The following is a 26,614-nucleotide window of genomic DNA, read 5'->3' as shown; positions in this document are numbered from 1 at the left end:
TACATCATTAAGATGTAAAGCCTCTCTCTCCCTCCCTCTCTCTCTCTCTCTCTCTCTCTCTCTCTCTCTCTCTCTCTCTCTCTCTCTCTCTCTCTAGTCTAAAAGTTGTCTGTTTGGTTTTGTTTTGTTTTTTTTTTCCAGCATCCAAAGTATAAATCCCACAGTCTCAGTGGAACAGATTGTTATTCATTTGATACTCGGAAAATTATTAGACAGTAATACGTCAGATTGCTGTTGAATTGTGGAATTTGTTTGACTGGGTGGTGGTGACACATACCTGTAATCCTAACACTTGGGAGCCAGAGGCAGATAGATCTCTATGAGTTCAAGGTTAGCCTGGATTACAGAGCTAGTTCCAAGACAGTCAAGCTACACAGAGAAACCCTGCCTTGAATACTATCCCCAATCCCCCCAAAAGAGGAATTTGTGAGACATGAAATTCTGAGTGCAGAATCTTTATTGCTTGTTTGTCATCATGGCATTACTCTAGGCAACGTACTTTTCAATAAAGTATTCCCATTTTTAAAAATGTTGTACAATCTCCTTTCAGGTACTTGGTTCAGATCATGAACTGGCCACTTCCCTGAGCTCTCAGAAAACAAAGCTTTCATTTTAAAGCTTCCATATCTGAAGTGAGTTTTCTCCACTTCCACACCAAACCCAACAGTGGAAGAAAAAACTTTGAACATTTTCATCATAAGCTATTTTAAATGAGATTAATTTATGAATTATCTGATATAAACATTATACAATGTATAGAAGTACCAAAATATGACATGATAAAATATGTATAGTTTTTATGGGTTTTGTATATCAGCTTAAATGGTGTTTAAATGCAGACCAAAGTTTTCTTTCTTACTTGAGTACTGCTTCTGGCAGCTAAGTTTGTTGTTGAGAAAGTCACATGAGTCTTGGATTTTGGTATGTGTGTTAAGAGGACAGTAGATTGTAGGCATTTGCTCATTGATGATCATTTTGAGAGGTTTTTCATCTCTAGAACCATAGTTTAATTTCTAAAGTTTATCCTTGTGTTGTAGCACATACTAGTTCACTCCTATTAATAAGGATATAAGAGCACTGTCTGCTTACCTTTGGCTCAGAGTTAAAAGGATAACTTTGTATTACTTCAGAAGAACAGTGTTCCATCCTCCTCTTGTTTCCTATTGAGTTGGTTACTACTTTGTTGTGAATTGTTAGTAGAACTTTGTTGTTATGGCTTTGAGCCCCATCTAATTTTGTTATATATTTAACTTTTTGATACAAATAATAACAATTTGTTTTTTAACCAAAAGTTTTTATTTTTTAAAACCCCAGAGTTAATCTTTGTCACAGCATTGTTACTACTGAGATTATAAAATGGTGAAGTTATTCCTGCATTTAGTGAGATTTTAATACCTTCTTATTAAAATTTCTTCTATTATGCATTATTAGAATACATGACATCCCATGAGCAAATTGTGCAAAATGTAAGAGACCCATATCCTGCTCATAAATTACTTGTTGCTGTTTCATTATATTAATAAATTAATTTAATATAACCAAATCTTTGATGAATTTTGAACCTTAAATGGTGAGAAATATTGCAATCATAATTGTAACTTTAACATCATTAGGATTTAGAACACACACATACACATGGAAAATACTGTTTCTTATATTACAGTTATTAGGCCATGGGTAAACAACAGTTTTCTTTTTTGTGGCCATTTTTTGTTATATTAATTAGTAAAACTCATTTTATGGCTTTGTCAAGGTGTGACGGCACAAAGGTTCAGAAAGGACATTTCCTTTTTAAGCTAGTCATGTGAACATGTGTTAAGATGAAAGCTGTTACTAATGATTTTCTTCATATCCAAACTGGGATGAATTAGCCGTTATGGCTTTATAAATGAAATGAGAAAGAGAAAAATGACAGCAACTGGGGTTTTTGTTTTTTTGTTTTGCTTTGTTTTTTTAAGACTCCTTCAGTTGCTCTTTCTGTAACATTTGAAGCTAATGGGTATGCATCTGTTATAGAGAGTGTAAAATCTCAAGGCAGCAGCCTTGTGGTGGAGGAAACTCCCTGCAAAGCTTGATGAGTGAACAAAACAGAACCTGGTTAGTCTCTTTGCTTCTCTTCTTCAGTATTGAGCACTTAGAGCTTTAGTATTTTCAAACTTACAACTGATTGACCAGTTTCCACCCTGATTCTTTAGATAAACTGAGGAGGAATGACATATCTACAGTACAAGTGTTGTGTCATTTCTGTGATAAAGTACCTTGACAAAACAGACAGAAGGAAGGGAGGGTTTATTTGGGCTCACCCTTCAAGGGAGCAGTTCATCATGGGAAGCAGGAGCGTGAAGCAGCTAGTCATACTGTATCTATACCCAGGAAGCAGAGGTAGAAGAGTACTGGTGCTCAACTCAAATCCTTTTTAATACAAGAGAATTGTATTGTTTACCTTACTCATTCTTGTGCTATTTGTATAATAACAAAACATCTAGGATTGGGGAGTTATAAAGCAAAGGAATTTACTTTTGTAGATTTGAGTCTGTAAGCCTAATAACAAGATGCCACAGGCTTGTTGCTTAGAGAAGCCTGTTCTTTGCTTTAAGATGGTACCTGCAAGATGACAAACCCTGTCCTCATACAGTGGAAGTGCAGTCTCCTCTAGTCCATTTATAAATACATATACTCCATTTGTTCTGGGTTCTGTCCTCATAGCCTAATCTCCCCAAAGCTCCACTTGGTGCCACTTTGCCTTGTGGGCTGCACTTTGGAGATGACAAACATTCAAACCACTGGGTTCATACATAAGGAAGCTCATTTATACTTCAGATTCATTTCTTCTCTAATGCCAGATTCACATTCATTTTTCTACTCAATACCTGAGCCAGCTGTCTACTAATCTTTAACATAACTCTCTCCATTCCAAGATACTAAAACTGAACTCTTAATTAATCTAACTCCACAAGTCTCTCTTCACTTTCCCTTTATCAGTCAAGGGCAACCCCACACATCAAGTTGATCAATCTTCCCAGCTGACAAAGCTCTCAACCTGTATCTACTCCAAGACTCCACATCATCAGATAAAGCCCCAGAGTGGTCTCTAGCTATTCCATATGCTTTTGTAATCTCATATATGGAAGAAGATAAAACATGGCTCATTCTCACATCCTTTAAGATGCTGTCTTATAGAAATAATATCCATGTGTGCAGGGATTCTCCTCAGTTTGTTTATTGTCACAGTTCTATCACCTTGCAAGATGGTTTGGTGACTAAAAGAGTTTGCTGCTCTTCCAGAGAACCAGACTACAGTTTCTAGGAGCAACATAAGAGCACTCACAACTAACTACCTTTGCAGATCCTGGAGATACAATACCCTCCTCTGGCCTCCACGAGCACCTACACACACACACACACACACACACAGGGCTTACATACAGACACACACATACATACACATGTATAAAAATAAATAATTTTTTTCAAGGAAGTTGTTTATGAAAAGGAATGACTTTCAGTCAACTGCTACCGCAAGAAGAATCATGAAGATTAGAAATTGACCTTTAATATTAACAGTGTAGAGATCATCAGTGTCCATAACAAGAGTCAGTAAGAGCAGGTGTGAGAAACAATGAAAGGAATACATTAATGATTATAAAAATGGAAGTGCAGCTGAAGTAAGGGAGCTGGGCAGTGGTGGTGCATGCCTTCAATCCCAGCATTAGGGAGGCAGAGGCAGATCTGAATTCAAAGCCAGCTTTATCTACAGAGTGAGTTCCAAGATGTCCAGGGCTACATAGAGAAACCCTGTCTCAAAACACAAAAACAAAAAACAAAGATGAAGGGATGGATCCATCTCAGAGAGGAACAAATTGATGAGAGGCAAGATGACAGCTTTGTGGGGTGATGTCTCTTTAATTAGCCACAGTGAATGGGATCTGCTGTATTAGGGGAAGCATTAGGGTTACCAAGATCATTTATAAAAGGGGCAAAGAGCCAAATCCACCCCACTGCCAGATTTTAGAATAAAAGTTTTATTGGAATATAGCCATACTCTCCCGCTTAGGTATTGTCAGTCCTAGTGGTGGAGTTGAATAGATGCTACAAAGCTTTTAAGTATTTGCTAGAAAGCTTACTGACTCTAGATTTATAGTAGTTGAAGAAAGGTTGAAATGCTGGTAGGAAATCAAAGAAGCAGAAGCCAAATAAGAAAACTGAATTTTTTTTCAGGAATGTATTTAAGTTTTTGTTTTGTTTTAGTCAAAACATAAGAAGTCAGAACCTTGAATTTAGAGCAAACTGGCTTGCAGCCTAGGCACCTTTCCTAAGATGGGTTCCTGAAAAGTCTCTTAGCTTTTCATCTTTGTGACAAAATACTGAAAAAAACCAAAACAATATAAAAGGAAGAAAATTGTTTCTAGGCCCTTATGAGGCCAAGCATCATGACATAAAGTACATAGCAAAATAGAGCCACTAGACTGCTGGAGACAAGCAAGGGGGGTGGGCAGCAAATGAGGAATTAGACCTTGTCTCAAGTTCCCATCACCTCCTCCCAATAGTCTATTTAGCTGTGACTCCATGGTGGATAATGTATCAGTGAGATTGGAGCTCTAGCCAAGTTACCTCCTAGAGGCTCCACCTCTCTGTAGCTTAAGAGGTCAAGCCTTCAGGACATGAGGTTTTAAAGGACATTTTAACCTAAATCATAACAGCCTCCAAAATTATAAGCTAGCTGTATAGTCATATCTTGCTGTATTACAAACCACCCTAACCTTTGCTGCTTAGAACAGTGTACATTTATTTCTCTCACTCCTTCTGTGAATCAGAATCTAAAACCTGCCTAGCTATATGGTTCTAACTCAGTATCCCATCAGGCAGCAATCAAATGAGACTTTGCTGGGTCTAGAGAATCTGCTTTCTAGTTTATATTACTGTTCACAGGAGCCTGGGACTCTCCATAAAACTACTCACCACATGGTTTCCCCTAAATAAAACTGAGAGAACAGAAACCTTTTCCTTTGTGATATTCCTTCCTCTCAAGTGCATTGTACTGCTCATGCATACCAGCCTTAGTACAGCATTGGTTGGGAGCCTTCTTAGGGGCTGTTGCCCACACTGGTCTAATTGAATTCTAATAAAAATTTTCAAGTTGTGTTCTCTCAGCATTGCCGTGCGATCAGTGCTTTAGTAGTTGCCCAAAGTAGTTATTTGTGACAGTTTGGTTATATTATAGTCATAAACACTTGTACTTTTTTTTTTAATTTTCACCAAGTTTTTTTTTCCTTTTTCCTCTGATTTTATGAATAAAATTCATTGTAGAAAACTGGTATCCAAATAACCTAAGTGTCCTGAAAATTAAACATTTTAAATGTATAACTAGTCAAGTTATTACAGAAATTTTATTTTGCTGATATTTTTGTTTGTATTTATATGTTAAAAATAAAGTTCCTACATAAATGCTATTTTCAAACTTCTGTATTAGTTACTTTTCTGTTGCTGTGACAAACACTGTGACCAAGAAGGCAACTTATAATAGAAAGTTTATCAAGGCCGCTCCTCCTAGTCCTTTCTAAACAGTCTACCAACTTGGGACCAAGTATTCATCTTATGAGCATGTGGGCAACATTCTCATTCAAACCACATTCCATTCCCTGGACGCCATGGGCTTCTGGCCATATTATAATGCAAAATGCATTTAGTCCTACTTCAAAAGTCCTCTTCTGAGGCTCAGGGCAGTGTCTTAACTGTAACTGCTTATGAAGATAAAAAAGGAAATTACATACTTCCAACATACAGTGGCACAGAATATACATTAGTGTTCCTAAGTGGGGGGTGGGGTGCAGTGAGGAAATATTGGAAGAAAGTAAAACCAAAATACAGAAGAGCAAATTCTAAATCCTGTTAGTTGTTGTCTGATGTCAAAAAGCTTAAATAGCTCAGCCCTTCTGACTATGCTGCCTACAATATACATTTCCCAGACTGGTTCCACTCCCTGTGTGCAGCTCTCCTTGGCAGATGTACCACAGTTCTGACACCTCTGACATAATCTGGGCTTCACTTTCTTAGCTTCTCATAAGGCCCTTTCAGGGCCTACAAGCAGTGGCTCCCTGCCACACGTGCAGCCTCAGTTACTCTCCCTAATCGCAGAGGAAGATTCTGCATCCCTCTTTCTTTCTCATGTGTCTTCCTGACTAAAGCCAGAGCAACATGGACAACACTTAAGTTCTGCTGCCTGATTGGAATGGAGCCCGGGCCCCTTGAATCATATTTACAGCAGCATTTGTTTGTTGCTTTTTAGAAGCAGAAAATTGCTTAGTAGGCCTTTTTACAACTTGGAAGCTTAGCTTGGGAAAGTGTTCTTGCTCTGATGGCACCCCTCCTTTTATTCCAGTGCACATTAGGCCTCACCTCAATCCTTATTATCTCTTAGAACAAGCCTTGGCTTCAACATTAACTTTCTCTTAAAATTATGTTTTGTATTTCCTCTTGCCCCACTTGCTTTCTTTGTTTTAGACCTGCTTAGAAGTAATGACCAGTGACCATGTGACAGCACTAGGTTGTCTCGAAATCTCCTCTGCCAAAGAAATTAGTCTGTTACTTTTCAATTTAGCCTCAGGCAGATTCCTAAAATAGGGGCAGAAGGCATATCAGATAGCTGTTAGACTACCACAAAAATGGTTTCTAGTCTAGTTAATATTATTCCCCTCTGAAACCTAAGCTGGGCCTCTACAGTCCATTTTGCTCTTGGCACTACTGTCTTCCAAGCTTCAACTCTGATGGCCCATTAAGCTCTGTTTATAACATTTAACCACTTTTCTAGTCCAAAGTCTCAAAGTCTTAACATATGTCTAGGGAAACCACATGGTCAAGTCTGTCACAGCAGTACCTACCTCTTGATACTAATTTCTGTTTTCTTTTCTATTGTTGTCCCAAACACCATAATGAAGACAGCTTAGAAGAGAAAGCAAGTTTAATGGCTTAAAATTTCAGAGGGTTAGAGTCCATGATGACTGAGCAAAAGCATGTTGGCAGAGACAGGTGAGAGCTCATATCTGGATCTGCAGACAGGAGGCAGAGAGGGTGCTTTGGGAATGATCCCAGGGCCGCATGCTCATCAAAGCCACACCTTCTAATCCTTCCTAAATAGTCCACCAACTGGGTACCAAGTATTTAGACATGAGCTTGGCTAGGGCCTTTCAGACTACCTTTAAACTTCTAAGTTTCCAATTACCTATACAAGGAGAAAGGCTTTGTAGAGACTGCCATACCAGAAAATAGAATTCCATTGTAGTCAGGCCTTCTATAAAATTTTATAAAATTGATATGCTTATATTAATTCATTAAGGAAATTGCATAAAAATGGCTTAACTTAGGAGGATTATTATCTGTAACAATTCTGACATATTGGTAGGGGCATTTTGGGGAACAGCCTTATGAAAGCTAACACAGACAGCTTCCATGCTTCTTGTGTCCTCCATACACAGGTACAGCATGGGAGTAGTGTGACTCATGGGCCTTCATTTGCTGGTTCTACCTCTTCTGCCTAGCCCTCTGGTTAGGGTTTGTCAGGAGCCAGAGTGGGAAATTGAGAAAATGGCATTGTAACTTTACCCAGAGCAATCACTTAATGCTGAGCTACATCCCGGACTCTTAATGAATTCTAAGAAGGGTTCCTGTCCCTCCTGGGATCCAGCTCAGATTTATTACTATTAATAAACTATTCTTCAAGGTAGTTTCTTAGAGTTGTTTCGTGTGTGTGTGTGTGTGTGTGTGTGTGTGTGTGTGTGTGTGTAGCTTCCTTTACAGAAAGTGTACTAGATGCACTAAAACAGACAGCACTTCACTAGGAAATCCTGATACCATAATGAGAAGCACTGTAGAAATCTGCTCTAAAATTCTGGGAAACCACTGAGGAATTAACCACCTGGAAAGCAGGCAGGAGGAGGGGAAAGCTGTGCAAATCAACTCTTTAAATAGCCTTTCCTACCATTATGGGCACGTTCACATTACCCAAGTAGAAAAAACACATCTCACTCAACATCCACCTGTCCTCTGCTTGGGCTACAGACTTGCTGCGGTGACAGCCCTGCCTGACTTTTATGTGGTTGATGGAGATTCAAACTCAGGTCCCTAGGCTTAAACAGCAAACATTTACTCACTGAGCCACCTCTACAGCACTGCAAATATTTTAACTAAAAAGATTTTGATTGAGTTGTGTGGATCACAAAATAATTGCTATGTTTATCACTGACTGTTAAGCAAATGTGCATTAAAGTGGTCATCTTGGAAATCACTATAATGTGGATATAGAATAAGGAATTCAGTCAGTCTGTCTTCTACCCCATTTTTTGCTGTTTAATTCTTTGATGAGTGCTTATAGGTAGTTCGTTCCAGTTTTTACAGTAAAACCGGAAAGATTTTGCCATTAGACAAAATTTGCACATTTCTTGTCTTTTCCTCATCTGTAGCTTATCTTTTTTACATTGTTAATTGTACTTTCAAGAGCACAGTTTTGTGACTTCATCCATTTGGTCTTTATAGATTTTGCTTTTGGTCTTAGTAAGTTATTACCTAAGTCAGAGTTCTTCCAGAATGGTGGCTTAGTTTTTATATTTAGAATGGCCCACTTAGAGTTACTTGTTTGTTTGGTATGAGATTTGGTGATATGTTAATTTTTACAAATGGATACCAGCATCACTTTTGAAAAGCTTACCTTTGCTTTATTGCCCTTTGTCACTTTATCAACAAATATTGACAGCTGTAAACAATAGAGATGCTATCAGAAAATGAATGGCTAAGGAATTGCAGTATGTCCACACTGCACAGTACTATTTAGCAATCAGAGGAAATGAATTATTGATACAAGCAACAGCGTGGCTCTCAGAATCACGCTGGATGAAAGAAGCCAAACAACAATATGTATTGTCCCATGAAGATATGGAGTTTTTATGTTTTATTTGTTGGTTTCTGCATATCCATGCTTGCCAAGCAAGCAATTAATTTTCTCATTAGCTTTTTTAGTTTTTAACAAATCAATTTAAAAGAAGAAAGCAGTACATATTACATAATTTCCTTTTTATGTAACTGGAAAATCCTTCACTAATCTGTTACAGAAAATCAGGTCTATGTAGAAGAGAAGTGTAGGGGAACGAAGGGATTATAATGTCCAAATGTGTGAATGTATGCCGTTTACTTTCTATATAGTATATTTTAGTAAATCTGTACAAGTAAACTTCTAAAGTATGCATAGAGTCACAGTAGGTAGGTCCAAGTTTTGATAATCCAGGCTGTTTTTTCCCATCTAGACATTAGAGTATTCCGAGTCATGTCAGTCCTAACAAAGCTTATTTTTGATATTAGTATTTAGCTGTCTACAAATCTATTTTGATAGTTGACCCAAAATGTCCCCAAATTGTCCCCAAATATTTCATTAGCAGTAATTGCATAATCCTCAGGGTTAACATACAGCATTTAAGATGTAGGGAATAAAAAAGAGAAAAGAGGCCTTCTGGTTTCCATCTGCACCTGGAGCTGACCGCGTGCCACTGCTCTTCCTACCCAAATCCCACTGGGAGAGAGCTGGTCTCCCAGGAGTGCTGACAAACCTAAGAGCACATGTGAGACTACCACTTCTCAAATTCCTGACCCAAGAGGGATCTGCCCAGAACCATCAGGATACAGCAACCAAGGAACAGCCTGGGACATCATCCTTCCAGTTTCCATCTGCGTCCGGAGCTGACCCTGTGCCACAGTTCTCCATATCCAAATCTCACCAGGAGAGAGCTGGTCTCCCAGGAGTGCTGACACACAGACTTACAGGAGGGACAAGCCACAGACAGAGACAGCAAGACCAGCTAACACAACAGATAACCAGATGGAGAGAGACAAGTGCAAGTAAATAAGAAACAGAAACCAAGGCTATTTGGCATCATCAGAACCCAGTTCTCCCACCACAGCAAGCCCTGGATACTCCAACACACTGGAAAAGCAAGACTGATTTAAAATCACATCTCATGATGATGATAGAGGACTTTAAGAAGGACACAACTCCCTTAAAGAAATATTCCCTTAAAGAAAGTGAATGGCTAAGAAATTGCAGTATGTCCACACTGCACAGTACTATTTAGCAAAAAGAAGAAATGAATTATTGATACAAGCAACAGCATGGCTCTCAGAATCACGCTGGATGAAAGAAGCCAAACAACAATATGTATTGTCCCATGAAGATACGGAGTTCTTATGTTTTATTTGTTGGTTTCAGGAGAACACAGGTAAACAGCTAGAAGCCCTTAAAGAGAAAACACAGATATCCCTTAAAGAATTACAGGAAAACAACCAAACAGGTGAAGGAATTGAAAAAAACCATCCGGGAGCTAAAAATGGAAATAAAGCAATAAAGAAATCAGAAAGGAAGGCAACCCTGGAGATAGAAGGAAAGAGATCAGGAGTCATAATTGCAAGCATCACCAACAGAATACAAGAGATAGAAGAGAGAATCTCAGGAGCAGAAGATACCATAGAAAACATTGAAATAACAGTCAAAGAAAATATAAAAAGCTCCTAACCCAAAGGAAATCCAGGACACAATGAGAAGACCAAACCTAAAGATAATAGATATAGAAGAGAGGGTAGATTCCCAACTTAGAGGGCCAATAAATATCTTCAACAAAAATTATAGAAGAAAACTTCCCTAACCTAAAGAAAGAGTTGCCCATAAACATATAAGAAGCCTACAGAACTCCAAAGAGATTGGATCAGAAAAGAAATTCCTCCCATTACATAATAGTCAAAACACAAAATGCACAAAACAAAGAAAGAATATTAAAAGCAGTAAGGGAACAAGGTCAAATAACATATAAAGGCAGACCTATCAGAATTACACCAGACTTCTCACCAGAGACTATGAAAGCTAGAAGATCCTGGGAAGATGTCATACAGACCCTAAGAGAATATAAATGCCAGCCCAGACTACTATACCCAGCCAAACTCTAAATTACCATAGATGGAGAAAACAAGATATTCCATGACAAAACCAAATTCACATAATATCTCTCCACAAATACAGCCCTTCAAAGGATAATAGATGGAAAATGCCAACACAAGGAGGGAAAAAGCAAGAACATAATCTTCCAACAAATCCAAAAGAAGATAGCCACACAAACATAATTCCACCTCTTATGACAAAAATAACAGGAAGCAACAATCACTATTCGTTAATATCTCTTAATCAGTCTGGTGGTTCCTCAAAATTGGACATAGCACTACCTGAGGACCCAGCTATACCTCTCCTGGGCATATACCCAGAATATGCTCCACTATGTTCATAGCATCCATATTATAATAACCAGAAGCTGGAAAGAACCCAGATATTCCTCAGCAGAGGAATGCATACAGAAAAATGTGGTTCATTTACACAATTGAGTACTACTCAGCTATGAAAAACAATGACTTCATGAAAATCGCAGGCAAATGGATGGATCTAGACAATATCCTGAGTGAGGTAACTCAATCACAAAAGAACACACATAGTATGTACTCACTGATAAGTGGATATTAGGCAAAGAGCATGGAATACCCACGATACAATTCATGGACCACATGAAGCTCAAGAGGAAGGAAGACCAAAGAGTGGATGCTTCAGTCCTACTTAGGGAACAATAAAATCAAGGGAAGTAGAGGGTGAGAGGGACTTGGGAGAAAGAGAGGAGGGGAAGGGGAAGAAAGAGGGGCAGAATCAGGTATGGGAGAAGATGGAAGAGATGTACAGAGGGTCAGGAAATTGAACAGAGGTGTGTAGCAATGGGGATGGAGATCTGGGGGGTAGCAACCAGAAAGTCCCAGATGCCAGGGAAGCAAGAGTCTCCCAGGACCCCACAGGGATGATTTTAGCTGAACAAAGGGGACGGAGAATCTGTTGAGACCATATCCAGATGTTAAGCATACACCCCCTTCCAACTTGGTTGAGTGATGGGGCCACCCACACATCTCCAAAATTTTAACCCAGAATTGCTCCTGTCTAAAGGAAACGAGGGGACAAAAAGTGGAACAGAGGCTGAAGGGAAGGCCATCCAGAGACTGCCCCACCGGGGATCCATCCACATGCAAACACCAAACCCAGACACTATTGCTGAGTGCTTGCTGACAGGAGCCTGATACAGCTGTCCCTTGAGAGGCTCTGCTAGATCCTGACCAATACAGATGTGGAGGCTTACAACCATCGACTGAGCACAGGGACCCCAGTTGAGGAGTTAGGGGAAGTGCTGAAGGAGCTGAAGGGGCCTTAGCTGGCATCAGTTGGAAGGGAGGCCCTTGGTCCTGTAAAGGCTTGATGTCCCAGTGTAGAGGAATGCTAGGGTGGTGAGGTGGGAGTGGGTAGGTAGGTGGGGAGCACCCTCATAGAAACAGGTAAGGGGAGATGGTGTATAGGGGATTTGCAGAGGGGAAACTGGGAAAGGGGATAACATTTGAAGTGTAAACAAATAAAATACCAATTTTAAAAAGATTAGCAAACCTCATTTAAAAAGAAAGAAAAGAAGAGAAAACAGTAGTGAAAGGTGGTACTAAGGAATTATCTTAGCCTATGGTCAAGATTCCCTCTTTTACAAGGTAACTTTACCTTTCATTACAATGCAGGCAGAATTCATCGGAGGAGCTCTGTAGTCCCTTTGACATTGTCCTTTGTAGACATATTTGAAGGTCAGAGTCAAAACCCTATTCTCCTGTCTTTTATCTATTTAGCCCCATCATACTTCATTATAGTTGTGTCCTGTTGACTGAAATGTAAACTAGCAAACCAAAATTCTGCATTACTTGATCCTTCTTCTGAATATTCCTTCAGTTTATGAGAGTAACGCTATATTTAGGCTTAAGAATTCATTATACTTGAATTAAACCAACCCAGGCTTCATCTGTTCTTGCTTGTAGTTTATTGGGTTGAACTCTTGTAAAGTAGCGTGGAAAGAGCTTTAATCTTTTATTATCTTCTTTTCAAGCCCTTAGAGTCAAGCCTGACTCACTTTGGGGTTAGTTATGAGCAGGTACTGATTCATGACCAGGAGAACTGAGGAAGAGAAAGGTGCTGTAAGAGCTGCTGCTGATTCCCTGGGGATGGAATGTGGCTGTTAAAGCACCTACTGAAACAAGCCTTTGTCCTCTTAAAGCTCCCACTGCTGCCAAGGTGTGTTCTAAATTCCTGCTCAGGAAGAAGCTGTTAAGTCACATTCCGGCCAGTCCTACTTCAAAGTAAACTAGGTCTTGTAGTGTAGTAAGCCAGTTAGGTCAGCCTGCCTTGACCTCTGGGTTAGGTCTGGGTTTATTTCTGCCACAGTAGTTTTCAATTATGATTCATACAGTTATGAAGTAGCAATGAAGTACTTCTATGGTTGGGAGTCAGCACAGCATGAGCAAAGTTGAGAACCACTGCTCTACACAACTCCCTGAGACCTCTTGCAAGTGACCTCAGTCTTCTGGTGCCTGTCTCCTCACATGAAACTGAAGGGTTTGGCTTCTGTGCTACCTTTCGTGGTTCTTCAGGGTTACTGTATGTATTTTTAACTTTTCTAGGTAAAAAGTAAAGCAGCTTATTAAAATCACATTACTTTGAGAACGGGTCTTTCAGTGAACCTGAAAGTTAGACTAGAACGTACTGTGTGAAATAAAGTAACTTAGACCCAAAAAGGCAACGGTCATGTGTCGTTCTTACTTGAAGATAGGAATTTTATCTAATACCCTTTGTTTTTTGTCTTGTGTTAACTATATGAACTTTTTCATTGGGTCGGTTGGTAGTTTGTTTTTTCCTTTTAATTTTAGAGACAGAATCTCTCTGTGTAGCTCTGGCAATCCTGAAACACATTCTGTAGACCAGGCACCTCTTCCTTCCCAGTGCTGTGATTAAAGATGTGTACCACCATGGCCCAGCTATGAGTTTTTTTTAAATAGCATAATTTTAGATTTTTATGTATGTATTCATTCTGTGTATGAATGTTTTGCCTTCATGCATGTGTGCCTTGTGTACATATGTGCCTGGTGCCCCTGAGAAGACATAAGAAGGCATTAAATTTCCGGGAACTGGAGTTAGGGATGGCTATAACCTGCCATGTGGGTGCTGTAGATGGAACCTGGGTCCTCTGCAAGAACACCTGCTCTCCACTTCTGAGCCAGTCCTTCCCTATATGTGTTGAGAGAGGAAAGAGAGCACAGGTTGCAGGACTGCTTGTGTGAGCCTCAGGTGATCAGCACCAGTGCTAGGACTAGAAGAGAAACTCTTGGAAATGAGCCTATGAAGACATGTTAGATACAGTGTGTATCTTATAGCGCTACCAAGATGCAGACCTGACTGGATGAACAGAAGTGGTATGTGTAGCAAGCACAATTTAAAATCCCCTACTTCCCTCCTCCCTCCCATTCCTCATTGTTCCTTAAAAAGAATTGACTGTTCAGCCACAGTTCCTCAGAGTAGTGGTTCAATGTGTGATCTGTAAAAGGGCAGAATTCATTGGCACAAAGAGAATCTTCATGGCTAGAGAGTTGATCTTCAGTTTTAAATTCTTGATTTCTAGATATTATTTCGGGAAGTAATTTTGAAAGCATTGCCTAATCAGTATGCCCTTAAGGCAGTATGTCCTTAAGACAGTACCTGACTTTCACAATAAATGTGTATTGGTGTGGCTTTTGGTTATAGGAAGAAGTATGGCCGCATGACGTCTTAACTCAAAAAAGCAAAGAAGCCACTACATAAAGAGAACACTGACTCTACCTTAAAAAGTAGACTGTTAAATGTTTGTAAACCTGAGGCTATACTTAGATGCTTATTTTAAAATGTTTCATGTTTCATGACTTTGCATGCTTGTAATTCCAGTACTTGGAGGGCTTAGGCAGGAGAATTACAAGTTCCAGGCCAGTTTGGACTACAGCATGAGAACCCCCACACACACCCTTTATTGAAAATAGATTTCCTAAGTACAGTTTCCTCTCCCTCTACTTCTCCCAGCAGCTCCTCACCTCTCCTTCCATCCAGATCCACTCCCTTTCCCTCTAGATCCACTCCCTCTCCTTCTGTCATTAGAAAACAAACAGGCTTCTACGGGTTAATAACAAAATACAACAAATAAAAATATTATACAGGATTTGGAGAAAACAAACAAAAGGAAAAGATCTAGAGAGAAGGCACAAGAATTAGAAACCCACAAGTTCATACATAGGAATCCCACTGAAACACTAAACAGGCAGCCATCATATATACCTGGTGCAGACCCATGCAGGCCCTGTGCTTGCTGCCTCATTCTCTGTGAATTCATCTGAGCTTTGCTTACTTATGTTGATTTGGAGGGCCTTGTTTTCTTATCTCCCATCCCCCTTGCTTCTTACATTCTTTCTGCCTCATCCTGAGTGGTTCCCTGAGCCATAAAGGTCAGGGTAGGGGACATTGATAGAGTCATCCCATTTGGGGCTGTATGTTCCAAGAGACCTTGTCTTAATAATAGTTGTAGCAATATTTCATTTTCTAATCATTGTATACTAACCAACCTTTTCCCAATATTTCTTTAACATACAGTTTGAGGGGCAAGGACTTTAGTAGGTAAAGGTATTTGCCATGCAAATCTTTTTACCTGAGCTTAATCCTCTGAACCCTTGTAAAGTTGATGAAGAGAATATAATCCACAAAATTATCACCTGACCTCCACATAAGTGCAACAACACACATACACACCATATATATTTACATACAGTCAAATAAATTTTAAAATAGGAATATATGTTTGGTTTGATACTTAATATAAATCTTGTTCAGTTGACCAATTCACTACTCTTGGGATATGGTTTGGTTGGCTGGTTGTCTGTTTTGGTGTTGAGGAATGAATGCAGGACCTCAAGCATCCTACTAGTCTTTTTAAGCTGGATCATTGAAATATGGTTAAATTGATTATTTTATTTTGATTGATGTTGTTAATTTTGATATAACAATAAACAGAAAAAAAGCCTAGACTAACACTATGCAACTTACTGCGCATACCCAAAACCAATTGTTTTCTATCTTCTAGTGTCTTTTATACATTCTGACAATACAGGTTATTTTTTAAGAGATTTATTTGTTTTTATGTGTTGTATATGAGTATTTTGCCTGGTGCCCACAGAGGGCATCAGATATGAAAATGGAGTATCAGATGGCTGTGAGCCACCATGTTGGAACAGGTAGCTGAACCCAGGTCTCTGTGAGAGCAGCAAGTGCTTTTAACTGCTAAGCTTTTCTTCCAGCTCCGATAATGTGTTCTCATCAAGCCCACCTCCCACTTCCCTGTTCTGATTCCTCCTCCACTTCCCAACTTCACAAACCCCAAGTTCACTCAGCTCTGCCAGTATGTTTATGGGTGTGAGGCCATCTCGTAGAACACAGGAGTAGCATCTCATGGCCCACAACCCTGAGGAGAAACTGATTCTTTGTCTGCCAACAGCTTCTCAACTGGGGTGGGCTGGGGCTTCGTGATCACGTCTCCCCTCTTTGCTGAGGTTTTGTCTGTCTTGATCTGAGCACTGCACATTCTTGTTCTGTCCGTGTTGACCACTTGTGGGTCTTTGTGTTTCTCTCTGCTACTAAAAGAAGATTCTCTGCTGAAGTAGACTGATTTATGTGCATAACAACTCATAAGAAGTAAGTTTAATAGTCGATTTAGCAAATAATAATAGGGTCTCTCTTAGGGCCTAACCTATGTAACCACAGGTTCTTGCTCTAATACTGGTGCCAGGCATGAGTTCCATCTTGTGGAGGTTGCTCTAAATCCAATCAGAAAGCAGTTGGTCATTCCCATAACATTCATATGTCCTAGCACTTTGGTGAAAGTGCTTACTAGCGTTTAAGAGTTGTTCCATGTAATAAGGACACATGCTCCACCATGTTCATAGCAGCCTTATTTATAATAGCCAGAAACTGGAAACAACCTAGATGTCCCTCAACAGAGGAATGGATACAGAAAATGTGGTACATCTACACAATGGAGTACTACTCAGCTATTAAAAACAATGAATTTATGAAATTCTTAGGGAAATGGATGGATCTGGAGAATATCATCCTGAGTGAGGTAACCCAATCACAAAAGAACACACATGGTATGCACTTCTCTGATAAGTGGTTATTAGCCCAGAGGGTCGGAATACATGAAGAACAGCCCACAAATCACAAGAAACTCAAGAAGAAGGAAGACCAAAATATGGACACTTCATTCCTTCTTACAAGGGGGAACAAAATACCCATGGAAAGAGTTGCAGAGACTAACTGGTGCAGAGACCAAAGGTAGTACAATCCAGCCTGATATAGCTGTCTTCTGAGAGGCTCTGACAATACCCGACTAATACAGAAGTAGAGGCTCACAGCCACCCATTGAACTGAGTACAGGGTCCCCAATGAAGGAGTTAGAGAAAGGACCCAAGGAGCTGAAGGGTTTGCAGCCCCTTAGGACGAACAACAATATGAACTAACCAGTACCCTCAGAGCTCCCAGGGACTCAACCACCAACCAGGGAGTACACATGATGGGACTAATTGCTCTGGCAGCATGTGTATAGTAGAGGATGGCCAAGTCAGTCATCAATGGGAGGAGAGGTCCTTGGCCCTGTGAAGGTTCTGTGCCCCAGTGTAGGGGAATGCCAGGGCCAGGAAGCAGGAGAGGATGGGTTGGTGAGCAGGGGGAGTGGGGAGGGAACAGGGAGTTATTTTTTTTGTTTTTTTGGAGGGGAATCTGGGAAATATGGCATGTAAATAAAAATAAAAAAATATCTAATAAAAGAAAAGAGTTGTTCAGTGGAGTCTCTGATGTCTTTTCTGTAAAGAATCATAGAATCTACAATTAGGGATACTTTGAATTCTTCATTTCCAACTTTTATTTCTTTCAGTATTTCTTTTAACTTACTGCCCTAGCTACAGAAACTGTACTGAATATGAGTGAAGAGAGTAGACACCCTCTTCTTATTGAGGGTCTGAGCAGAAGTGCCTCTCCGTGTAGCATGGTGCTGTCTAGGTCTGTCACAGCGTTAGTACACTGAGGTGTTCTTCCTCCATCCTTAGGCTCTCTGTGACTTTGATCAGGGAGAGATTGTTGGATAGTTATTAAGGACTTTTTCTATATATATTGAGATATTCATGTGATGTCTTTCTTTGAGTACCTTTAAGTGATATGTCACATTTATGAATTTTCATGCATGCGTCTCTGAAATGAAGGCAAAGAGATCATGAATTATCTTTTGATGGGATCTTGAATCATGTTTGCCAGAATTTTTTTGAGGATTTTTGCATCTGTGCTCATAAGGGAGATTGGTCTCTGATCTCATTGTGTTGTGGTTGTATCTTTGCTAGGTTTGATATCACAGTACTGCTGGGTTCATAAAAAGAATTTTGGAGCATTCCTCCTTTTTCTATTTTATTTGAATGGTACTGATATTCTGTTTTGAAGGTCTCAAAATTCTTTAATAAATTCATCTGTTTCTTAGAATTATTTTAGTTGGAAGACCTTTTATTATTGTTTCAATCTCATTGCTGGTTATGGATTTGCTTAAATTATTTATTCCCATTTGGTTTAATTTTGGTGGGTCTAATGCATCTAGAAATTGATCCATTTCTTTTATACTTTCCATGTTAGTGTAATATAAGACTTTAAATGCATCCTAATAATTTTATGAATTTCTTTGGTATCTATTGTAATGTCTCTTTATTTCTAATTTTATTAGTTAATTTTTGGATAATTTGGATAGGGGTTTGGCAGTTTACCTTTTAAACAACCATCTCTTGATTTCATTCATTCTTTGCATTTTTTGTTTCTCTTTCTCTAATTTCTGCTCCAATTTTAATTATTTTCCCCCATATACTAATTTGAGAATTTGTTCTTTTTCCAAGGCCTTAAGGTTTGCTCTTAGGACTACCTTTATTGTATCCCAGAGATTTTGGCATGTTATGCTTTCATTTTCATTTAGTTCTACAAAATTTTTTAGTTTCTGCATGATCCATTTATTATCCAATAGTGTCTTGTTTAGTTTTCAAGCTTGTGTACAGTTGTGTATGGTTTCTCTTGTCGATGATATTCTCTTGTGGTCATGTAGAAAATAGGATGATACTCCAATTGTGGGGGGTGGGGAGAGGTTTGAGACAGGGTTTCTCTGTAGCTTTGACTGTTCTGGAACCCACTATGTAGACCCAGAATTGGCCTGAATTCAGAGAGATCGACCTGCTCTGCCTCCCAATTGCTGGGATTAAAGGCATGCACCACTACCTAGCTGTTTCAATATTTCTATTTGTCGACACTTGCTTTATGTTCTGATAGTTTTGGAAAAGGTTCTGTAAACTTTTGCAAAGGTATGTGTATTCTTCAATGCTTAGTTGAAATGTTCTGTCTACCCCCACACTGCCTTTTCCTCCACTCCCATCCCCCTCCTCTTTTCCCTCCCTCCTCTTCTCCAGGTGACCTGTCTATTGGTGACAGTGGAGTATTGAATGTCCCACTGCAACTGTTCTGGGGTTAATCTGGGGTTTTATATATGTGCACCTCTGTTTGGTGCATAGAATTGTACTGTTTGCTTTATGAATTGTTCCCTTAATAAATATGAAATGACCTTTATCTCTTCTAACTAGTGTTAAAGCCCATTTTATCTGATAATAGAATAATTATGTCTGCATCATTCCTAGATCTATGTTCTTGAAATATCTTTTTCTATCTTTTCAACCAGAGGTGTATTTCTGAGAGACTGCCAAAAGATGAGTCGTGCTTTTTAACCCACTCTGCTAGTCCGTATTTTTTAATTAGGAAATTGAGACCATCAATATCCATAGTATTGAAAAGTATACTTTTCATTTTGTATTGTTTTCTCAGACCTTTTTTGATTACTTCATATTATTTATTGTTTCTCTGCCATCTTGGGTGTGTTTATCCCGTTCTTCAGTCCAAAGTATTCTGTCCTGTATCCTTTGTAGAGCTAGCTGAGTGATCATTTATTTCACAAAAAGTTTTATTTCTCCTTCAATTTTAATTTAATTATCTTTCCAGAACTTGGAATATGTCTTTCTAAACTCTGCTGGCTTAAAAGTCTTCATCAAATAATTAGCTTTTATTTTGATGGGTCCACCTTTATATGTGACTTTGCCCTTCTCTCTCAGTACCCTACTTTAGTATTTGGGTTTTTGTTTGTTTGTTTTAACTATTATAGATGGGCAGTCTACTTTCTGTTTTATTTTTGGTGTTCTGTGAGCCTCTTTTGCCTGGATGGGTATCTCTTTCTTTAGATTTGGAATTTTTTGTGTGATTTTATTAAAAATGTTAATTGTACCTTTTAGCCTGGAATTCATCTCCTTTTTTTTTAAGGGATTTTTTTTAAAGATTTATTTATTATTATAAATAAGTACACTGTAGCTATCTTCAGACACACCAGAAGAGGGCGTCAGATCTCATTACGGGTGGTTGTGAGCCACCATATGGTTGCTGGGATTTGAACTCAGGACCTTCAGAAGAACAGTCAGTGCTCTTACCTGCTGAGCCATCTCACCAGCCCAGAATTCATCTCCTTTTATGCCCATAATTCATAAATTTGGTTTTCATAGTATCTCAGAATTCATCCATATTCTATCAATGTTTTTTTAATTTATCATTTTCTTTGGTTGAATGGTTTAGTTTCTATATCCCCTAAAGCCCCAAATAAATATTCTGTCTTCTATGTGGTCCATTCTGTTCCCGAGGCATCCTACTGAATTTTTTATTAGACTTAATTTTCTATTTTTGCTTCAATTCAGTTTGAATTTTCTTTAGTGTTTCCCTTGTTTAAACTGTAATTTTATATCCATTATCTTCATTATTTCACTGGGCCATTTACTTGTATTCTCTTTACTGTCTTGTTTTAAGTTCAGGTATTTATGCCTCTTTAAATGCTTTAAATTAGCTGAACATGTTTGTAATTGTTCTTTTGAATTGTGTCTTAAATTTCATCTTTCATCTAAGGTAGGGGACATGACTTTGAAAGTGGTGATTAGAGTAGGGCATGTTGTCTTCATTTATTGATTGTCTTTTTACAGTAGGACCTGAATATCTAGATTTGGAGTGTTGGTTGTCTTTTAATGTTTTGACCTACCAAACTGGAATCACAAGGCAATGTGACTGGCTGGGTGGCTTTGGGCTATCTCCAGGGAACCTAGCCAAGGCCAGAGGCCAGCCACTGGGGCAGGGTCTCTTACATCTGAAGCAGCTGGGGCAGGCAGGTTTGGAGGTAGAGCCCACTGGGGTCTGAGATGGAAGCAGGTTTTCTTACTGAATCCAAATCTGCTCCTGAGCCTACACAAAGCCGCTGTGTCCTGTGGACTTGGGTCCAGTGTGAACCTAATAAGACACAGAGTAGCCTGGTTTCATATAAGCAAGTATTTTCTTTAAAGTGCCAGTTCTATGTTAGACTTCCAGGCTACATTCTCTATTGCCAATTCATGACTTGGTTTGTTTACAACCCTTCAAAAACATAATACTTTTAATTCATTGACCATACAAAATGGAAAAAAAAATGTATCCGATGAGTGAAATGATATTCCAATAAAGTTTTTGTTGTATTTTTCTTAAGCCTTTTTAGAACTATTCTATTTCATTTTCTACATTTTCTACATTGATTTTACCTATGGTAACTTTTTTCATGGGGAAACTGTTATTAGAACTATTACTGTTACTAGTATGTTAAGACAAGGTCCTGTTATACAGTCCAGGCTGCAGCACTCCTGCCTCATGTCCTAAGTGCTGGGTCTGTAGCACCTTCTGCCATGGCCAGCCTAAAAATGTATCTTTGACTTATTTGGCTATATAGTGTAATAAACTTGGCTGTTTCTTCTTTTTGGGATGATTTACTAAAAATCTTAAGATCATTCGTTTAATTGCTCTTATCCTTGCATGTGATTCACCACCTTTGTTGCACAGGATCACAGTATGTATTTAGATCTGTTTCTGCATATTCTGTTCTCTAGATCAACAAGCCATCCTCACTTTTGCATGCTCACTATCTTGTATGATCGTATTCCACTGAAGAAATGTAGAAACAATTAGCTGAGGAAATGACTAAGTCCATCTATGGTCCTCATTTGTGCTCTTTCTTTCTTGGCCTTATCTTGCATTACAGTGGAAGAGATACCCCTGCTTTTGTTGTATTCTGGGTCCCATTAGAAGACTTAGATACTAGAGTTGGCCTTTTTCTGTATTATCATGTTTATCCTGTTTTTAATGATTACCATGTAGACCGTACTTTACCAATATTAAAAGGCAAATAAGTGACCCACTTTGTTCCTGGTAACACCAGGTCTCCACTTTTCCATCTTCAAAGTAAAAATCAATTTCTATACTTTTTCCACAACTTACCCCATTTTCACTTCCTTGATATTGAGTCTTCCCATACCCACTAGAACTATCCCACCTTGCCAGATCTCTGTTCTCTGTTTGCCTGTTTTCTCATTGCATCTCTGACCCTACAGGAGTCAAGTTGGCTAGCCTGCTGAGTTATCTCTGGGCTCTTGGCTCCATTTTTGGTAATAGTATCAATACACATTCAGATGTTTATGCCCAAAACTTAGAAGTTTGTTTCATTTTCCTCCACCTAGTCAAACCAGCATGCCCATCACTTGTTTTTGGAAATGTCCTACACAGCAGGGTCCTTACAAAGGCCAGTCTGTCTTACTTGGAGCATGTCACCTTTGCAACTCTTGTAACTCATCTGTTACAGGAAATTAAAGTAGCACATACACCATAGGGCTGCCCATAAATGAACTAGACTAAGGTACTATGTACAGTGAACTCAAAACAATGCCTGGCACTTAGTGAGTGCTCAGGAAGTGCTGTCTCTGATATGCATAGTATTGATTTCAGAGATAAGAGGGCAGAACCAGCACTGCTGGAGTGTCTGTGCTGCCTGCCATTGCAGCCCATGCCTCTCTTCTGCCCTGATGTACAGGAAGCTAAGATCAACCCCTGTATTTTCAAGTCTTTTTGTTTGAGGAGGAGGGAATGGGGATGATACAGGGTCTCCTGTAGTTCAGGCTAACCTTGAGCTCCAGTGTAGCCAAGCATGACTTTGAACTATTGATTCTCCTGCCTTCATTTCCCAAGTACTAGAATAACAGACATGTTCCACCAAGTTTTTCCAATTCTTTTCAGCTCTTAGACTGTGCCACCAGTTCTCCACATACCAGTCGTGGTAATCTTTTTAAAAACTCAAATGAAATTATGACATGCTCCTGCTTAAACCATCTACAGTTTTCTTTGTGCCCTTACAGTGAAATCCAAGCACTTTCCCGTGACTTTCATTGCCTCTTGTGATCCTGTCTCTGCCTACCTTTCAGTCCTATGTCATGCTGCTTCCATGTTTCTTACCAGGCATCTCACCACCAGCCTTTTTCCAGTCCTCAGAACATGCCAACCCCTTCATGTTCATTGTGCCCTGTGTTCCTGATGTCTGAAATGTTCTGCCTTTCAAACTGGCTGCAGCTTTCATGAACTTCAGTTCTCAGCTCTCAGAGGTCACATCTTCATAGACCTCCATCTTGACTATCTGTTAAACGAATCATCCCGTTACCCCTCCAAGACATGCACACGCCCTTTTTTTTTTTTCATTGTACTAGTGGAATTTTCTTTTTTTAATGTATATCTAATGTTCTGGTAGAAAGTGACTTTAGATATTTACCATATAAAACAATATCTGGACTGGTTATTATAGTTTGGATCTCTAACATTGAAAGCTTTAATGCTAACTTGTGGTACTAACTTGTTGGGCCATGGCAGAATGTTTAGGAGGTGTGACCTAGTAGAAGGAGGTTAGGTCATTTGGGGCATGCCCTTGACAGGAATATTGAAATCCCCATCCCTGTTCTTTCTGTCTTCACTTCCTGAAAACCACTGAGGTACAAATCTTTGGCTTACTACGCATTCTCTACTAGGCCAAAGCAACCTGGTAACCCAATTTTGACCCTTTACATGTCTAATGAGGCATTTACATGCCTACATTCTGACATTGTGTATGCACAAGCATATGTACACATAACACACTCATTCTTATGTGATAATGAAGTGAAAAATTCATAACCAAATAGACATAGTGGTTCTGTAATCAAGTGATTTCTGGCATACCGTACCATACGTGAGAAAACCTGTTTTTTGAACAACTACATACTCAGGTAATTTCAAAACGTGATGAGGGTTTTAAAAGGAAAGTATCAGCTGCTACTTGGGAACACAGAGAAAAGGAAAGTTCAATTTATATTGAGTGTTTCTGGTGAGACTGGAACCCCAAAACTGAGAGGAGGGAGCTGGATTACCAGGAAACCTGATGACAAAAGTGGAAGTCAGAGAGGACTATATACAGAAGGAACCAGTGAAGTTTTGACTGAGCTGAGCTAAGACACGGCACAGGGAGGTGGGCAGACAGAGATAGGTCTGTGAACTGCTGCTAAGCAAACCTGTTACAAAATGTGGAGGAGATACTAAGGATGGAGTTGTCCCCCCTTGATCGCCTAACCACAGAGTCCTTGCTCGAGCCTCCCCATGGGCTGTGCTTGCTGTGACTTTGCAATGTGCTTTCCTCTTAAGACCTGGCACCCTGGCCAAAGGCACCAGTGTACCCACATCACCACTACAGCATCTATAAGTAAGAGTCTAGACTCCACGTTGAGAGCCTTAATGTATTAAAACAAAAGAATGTTCTAAGGAAAGCAAGGGCATGCTACGTTGAAGCAGTCATGTTATATTGGTTACTCTGAAAACCACAGATGTCCCCATAGCATGGTTGTTGAATTATGCACTGCTGGAATCCTTTTTGTAAGTCTGTTAACGGTTGTTGGATGAGGTTTCTTCACTTACAGCAAGTATTTCTAAGGATGCCATTAACACAAATGGTAGTCTTTGTTTCCTGCTGAAATTAGGAGGACACTTCTTCAAGCATTGAGCATATGAATTAACATGAAAACAAATGATGCTTTAACCTGTTCTCAATACTCCAGTGTAACTAATCCCCCCTATTAGCAGCTTGTGCTTGCCCTGGGAATTTTTACATTTGGTCAGAACTCATTATAGAATCTATTCGTAGTGAAATGCCACTTGCAGCTTGTCTCATTGCTATGGCATTCTTTGATGGATGATTCTCCCTCTAAGAGTGTGCACTCTGGTTACTATCTATTTACAGTCACTGTAGAATGAGAGCTAGTGTCTTGAACCCTAAGAACATTATTTCTTCCTGCAACCAGAATTCTAAGGAGTATACTGAGCCCTCGCTGTTTGATTTGTCTTAGATTCTTCTTAATCCTCTGAGGACTCTGGGAAACAGGATGGCTGCAAACAAGCCCAAGGGTCAGAATTCTTTGGCCTTACACAAAGTCATCATGGTGGGCAGTGGTGGTGTGGGCAAGTCTGCCCTGACTCTGCAGTTCATGTATGATGAGGTAAGTGCCCAACTTCACTTGAATAAAGCTTAAACTTAGACTGAGTACCCTCTACCTTAGTTTTAGTGTTATTTGGTAGGATTCCTTAACTCCTTGAAGCCCCTAATATTTTTTCCATTTTAAGTTGAGAGCCAACATCAGTGCCTACTTAATTTTACAAGTCAAAAACTTATAAGCCAGTCTCTAGACCACAGGCTAAAAAAAAAAATTGGGAGGAGGTGGAAGCAGTAGTGAATTCTTTGTTCATTTGCATATTCTATACTGTTTATTTCTTATCTAGTCTTCTCTCAAACTAACCTTTGTATTAGCCCTTCCCTCCCTTTTTTAGGTTGGGATTTGAGGCAGGATCTCACTCACAAGTCTATACTGCCTTGAAAAGCTCAGGGCAGTTTGTCTGCCTCAGCTTCCCACATGTAAAGTTGCAGGCCTGAGACACTAGGCCTATCACTAGTCCCTTTCCTGCCAATAAGGAAGCCAAACTAAGAGCATTCATGTTTTAACTTTCCTAAAATAGGTAAGACACTTCACTCTAATAGCTGTAATTACAAGTGCTTGTTGAAGTGACGACTAAAAACAAGTATACAAAACAGTTGATTGCTAATTATGTACTAAAAGCAGTAAAAGCTCTATAACATCAAATAAACCAGTCCTGAGGTTTGCCCAAGAGAAGTGAAACAGTTCTGGCTTCTTCAGTGTTTGTCAAAACACAGAAGAAAAAAATAGAGGTCATCTTTAGATGACAGTCAGACCCTTGCAGGCTGAGGAAGACAGCTGCTTCAAACATGGAGATAAGCATGTTCATGGATGTGGGGCTGGAGTGGACTTACCCTCCCAGCTTGCACTAGCTCCTCCTGATCTGCTGCCAGCATGTCAAAATGACTGGTGGGAATGTGGGTTGTCACCTGGCCCAGTCTTTCACCAGCCTAAGACAAGGCCAGGCCCTGGACCCTTTGACCACCAGGCCATCCCTAGATGACTCTGTGATCACAAGTATAAGTAAGCTGTGGAATACAGGTGGCAGTTGTGTCACAGGGTCTCAGCAGTAGTCATGCAACCGATAGTAGTTTGTTCCCACAGGGTAACAGCCAATCAAGTGGGTTAGTGTTGAGGTTGCTACTGCAAAATTTACCCCAGGCACATGCACCCTTCTGTGTGATGAAGTTTCTTATCTTGCTTTTTTTTTTTTTTTTTTTTTTTT

General features: G+C 39.5%; 1 protein-coding gene and 1 long non-coding RNA gene across 3 annotated transcripts in view; one reads left to right on the top strand and one right to left on the bottom strand.

Moving 5' to 3' along the window:
- The window catches only part of Rala (RAS like proto-oncogene A), a 56,747-nt gene that overhangs the window by 14,336 nt on the left and 15,797 nt on the right, over positions 1-26,614 (top strand). The window contains exons 1-2 of one of the 2 annotated variants that reach the window (XM_031357966.1): positions 13,418-13,528; positions 25,267-25,416. In XM_031357966.1, coding sequence (XP_031213826.1) covers positions 25,303-25,416 — 114 coding nt within the window. In that variant the 5' untranslated portion in view covers positions 13,418-13,528; positions 25,267-25,302. Of the gene's footprint in view, positions 1-13,417; positions 13,529-25,266; positions 25,417-26,614 lie in introns of those variants that run through there. The other variant, XM_031357965.1, reaches the window with a different exon arrangement.
- Positions 12,892-13,280, bottom strand: LOC116081428. The gene is made up of 2 exons (XR_004114884.1): positions 13,123-13,280; positions 12,892-13,048 (listed from the first exon to the last, which is right to left on the bottom strand). It is a non-coding gene; the product is annotated as an uncharacterized LOC116081428 (long non-coding RNA).

The sequence above is a fragment of the Mastomys coucha genome, unplaced genomic scaffold (genome assembly GCF_008632895.1).
Source record: "Mastomys coucha isolate ucsf_1 unplaced genomic scaffold, UCSF_Mcou_1 pScaffold7, whole genome shotgun sequence".
In the NCBI taxonomy this organism is placed as follows: Eukaryota; Metazoa; Chordata; class Mammalia; order Rodentia; family Muridae; genus Mastomys; species Mastomys coucha.
Note: the sequence above shows the minus strand (reverse complement) of the source record. Positions and strands in the feature narration are given on the sequence as shown.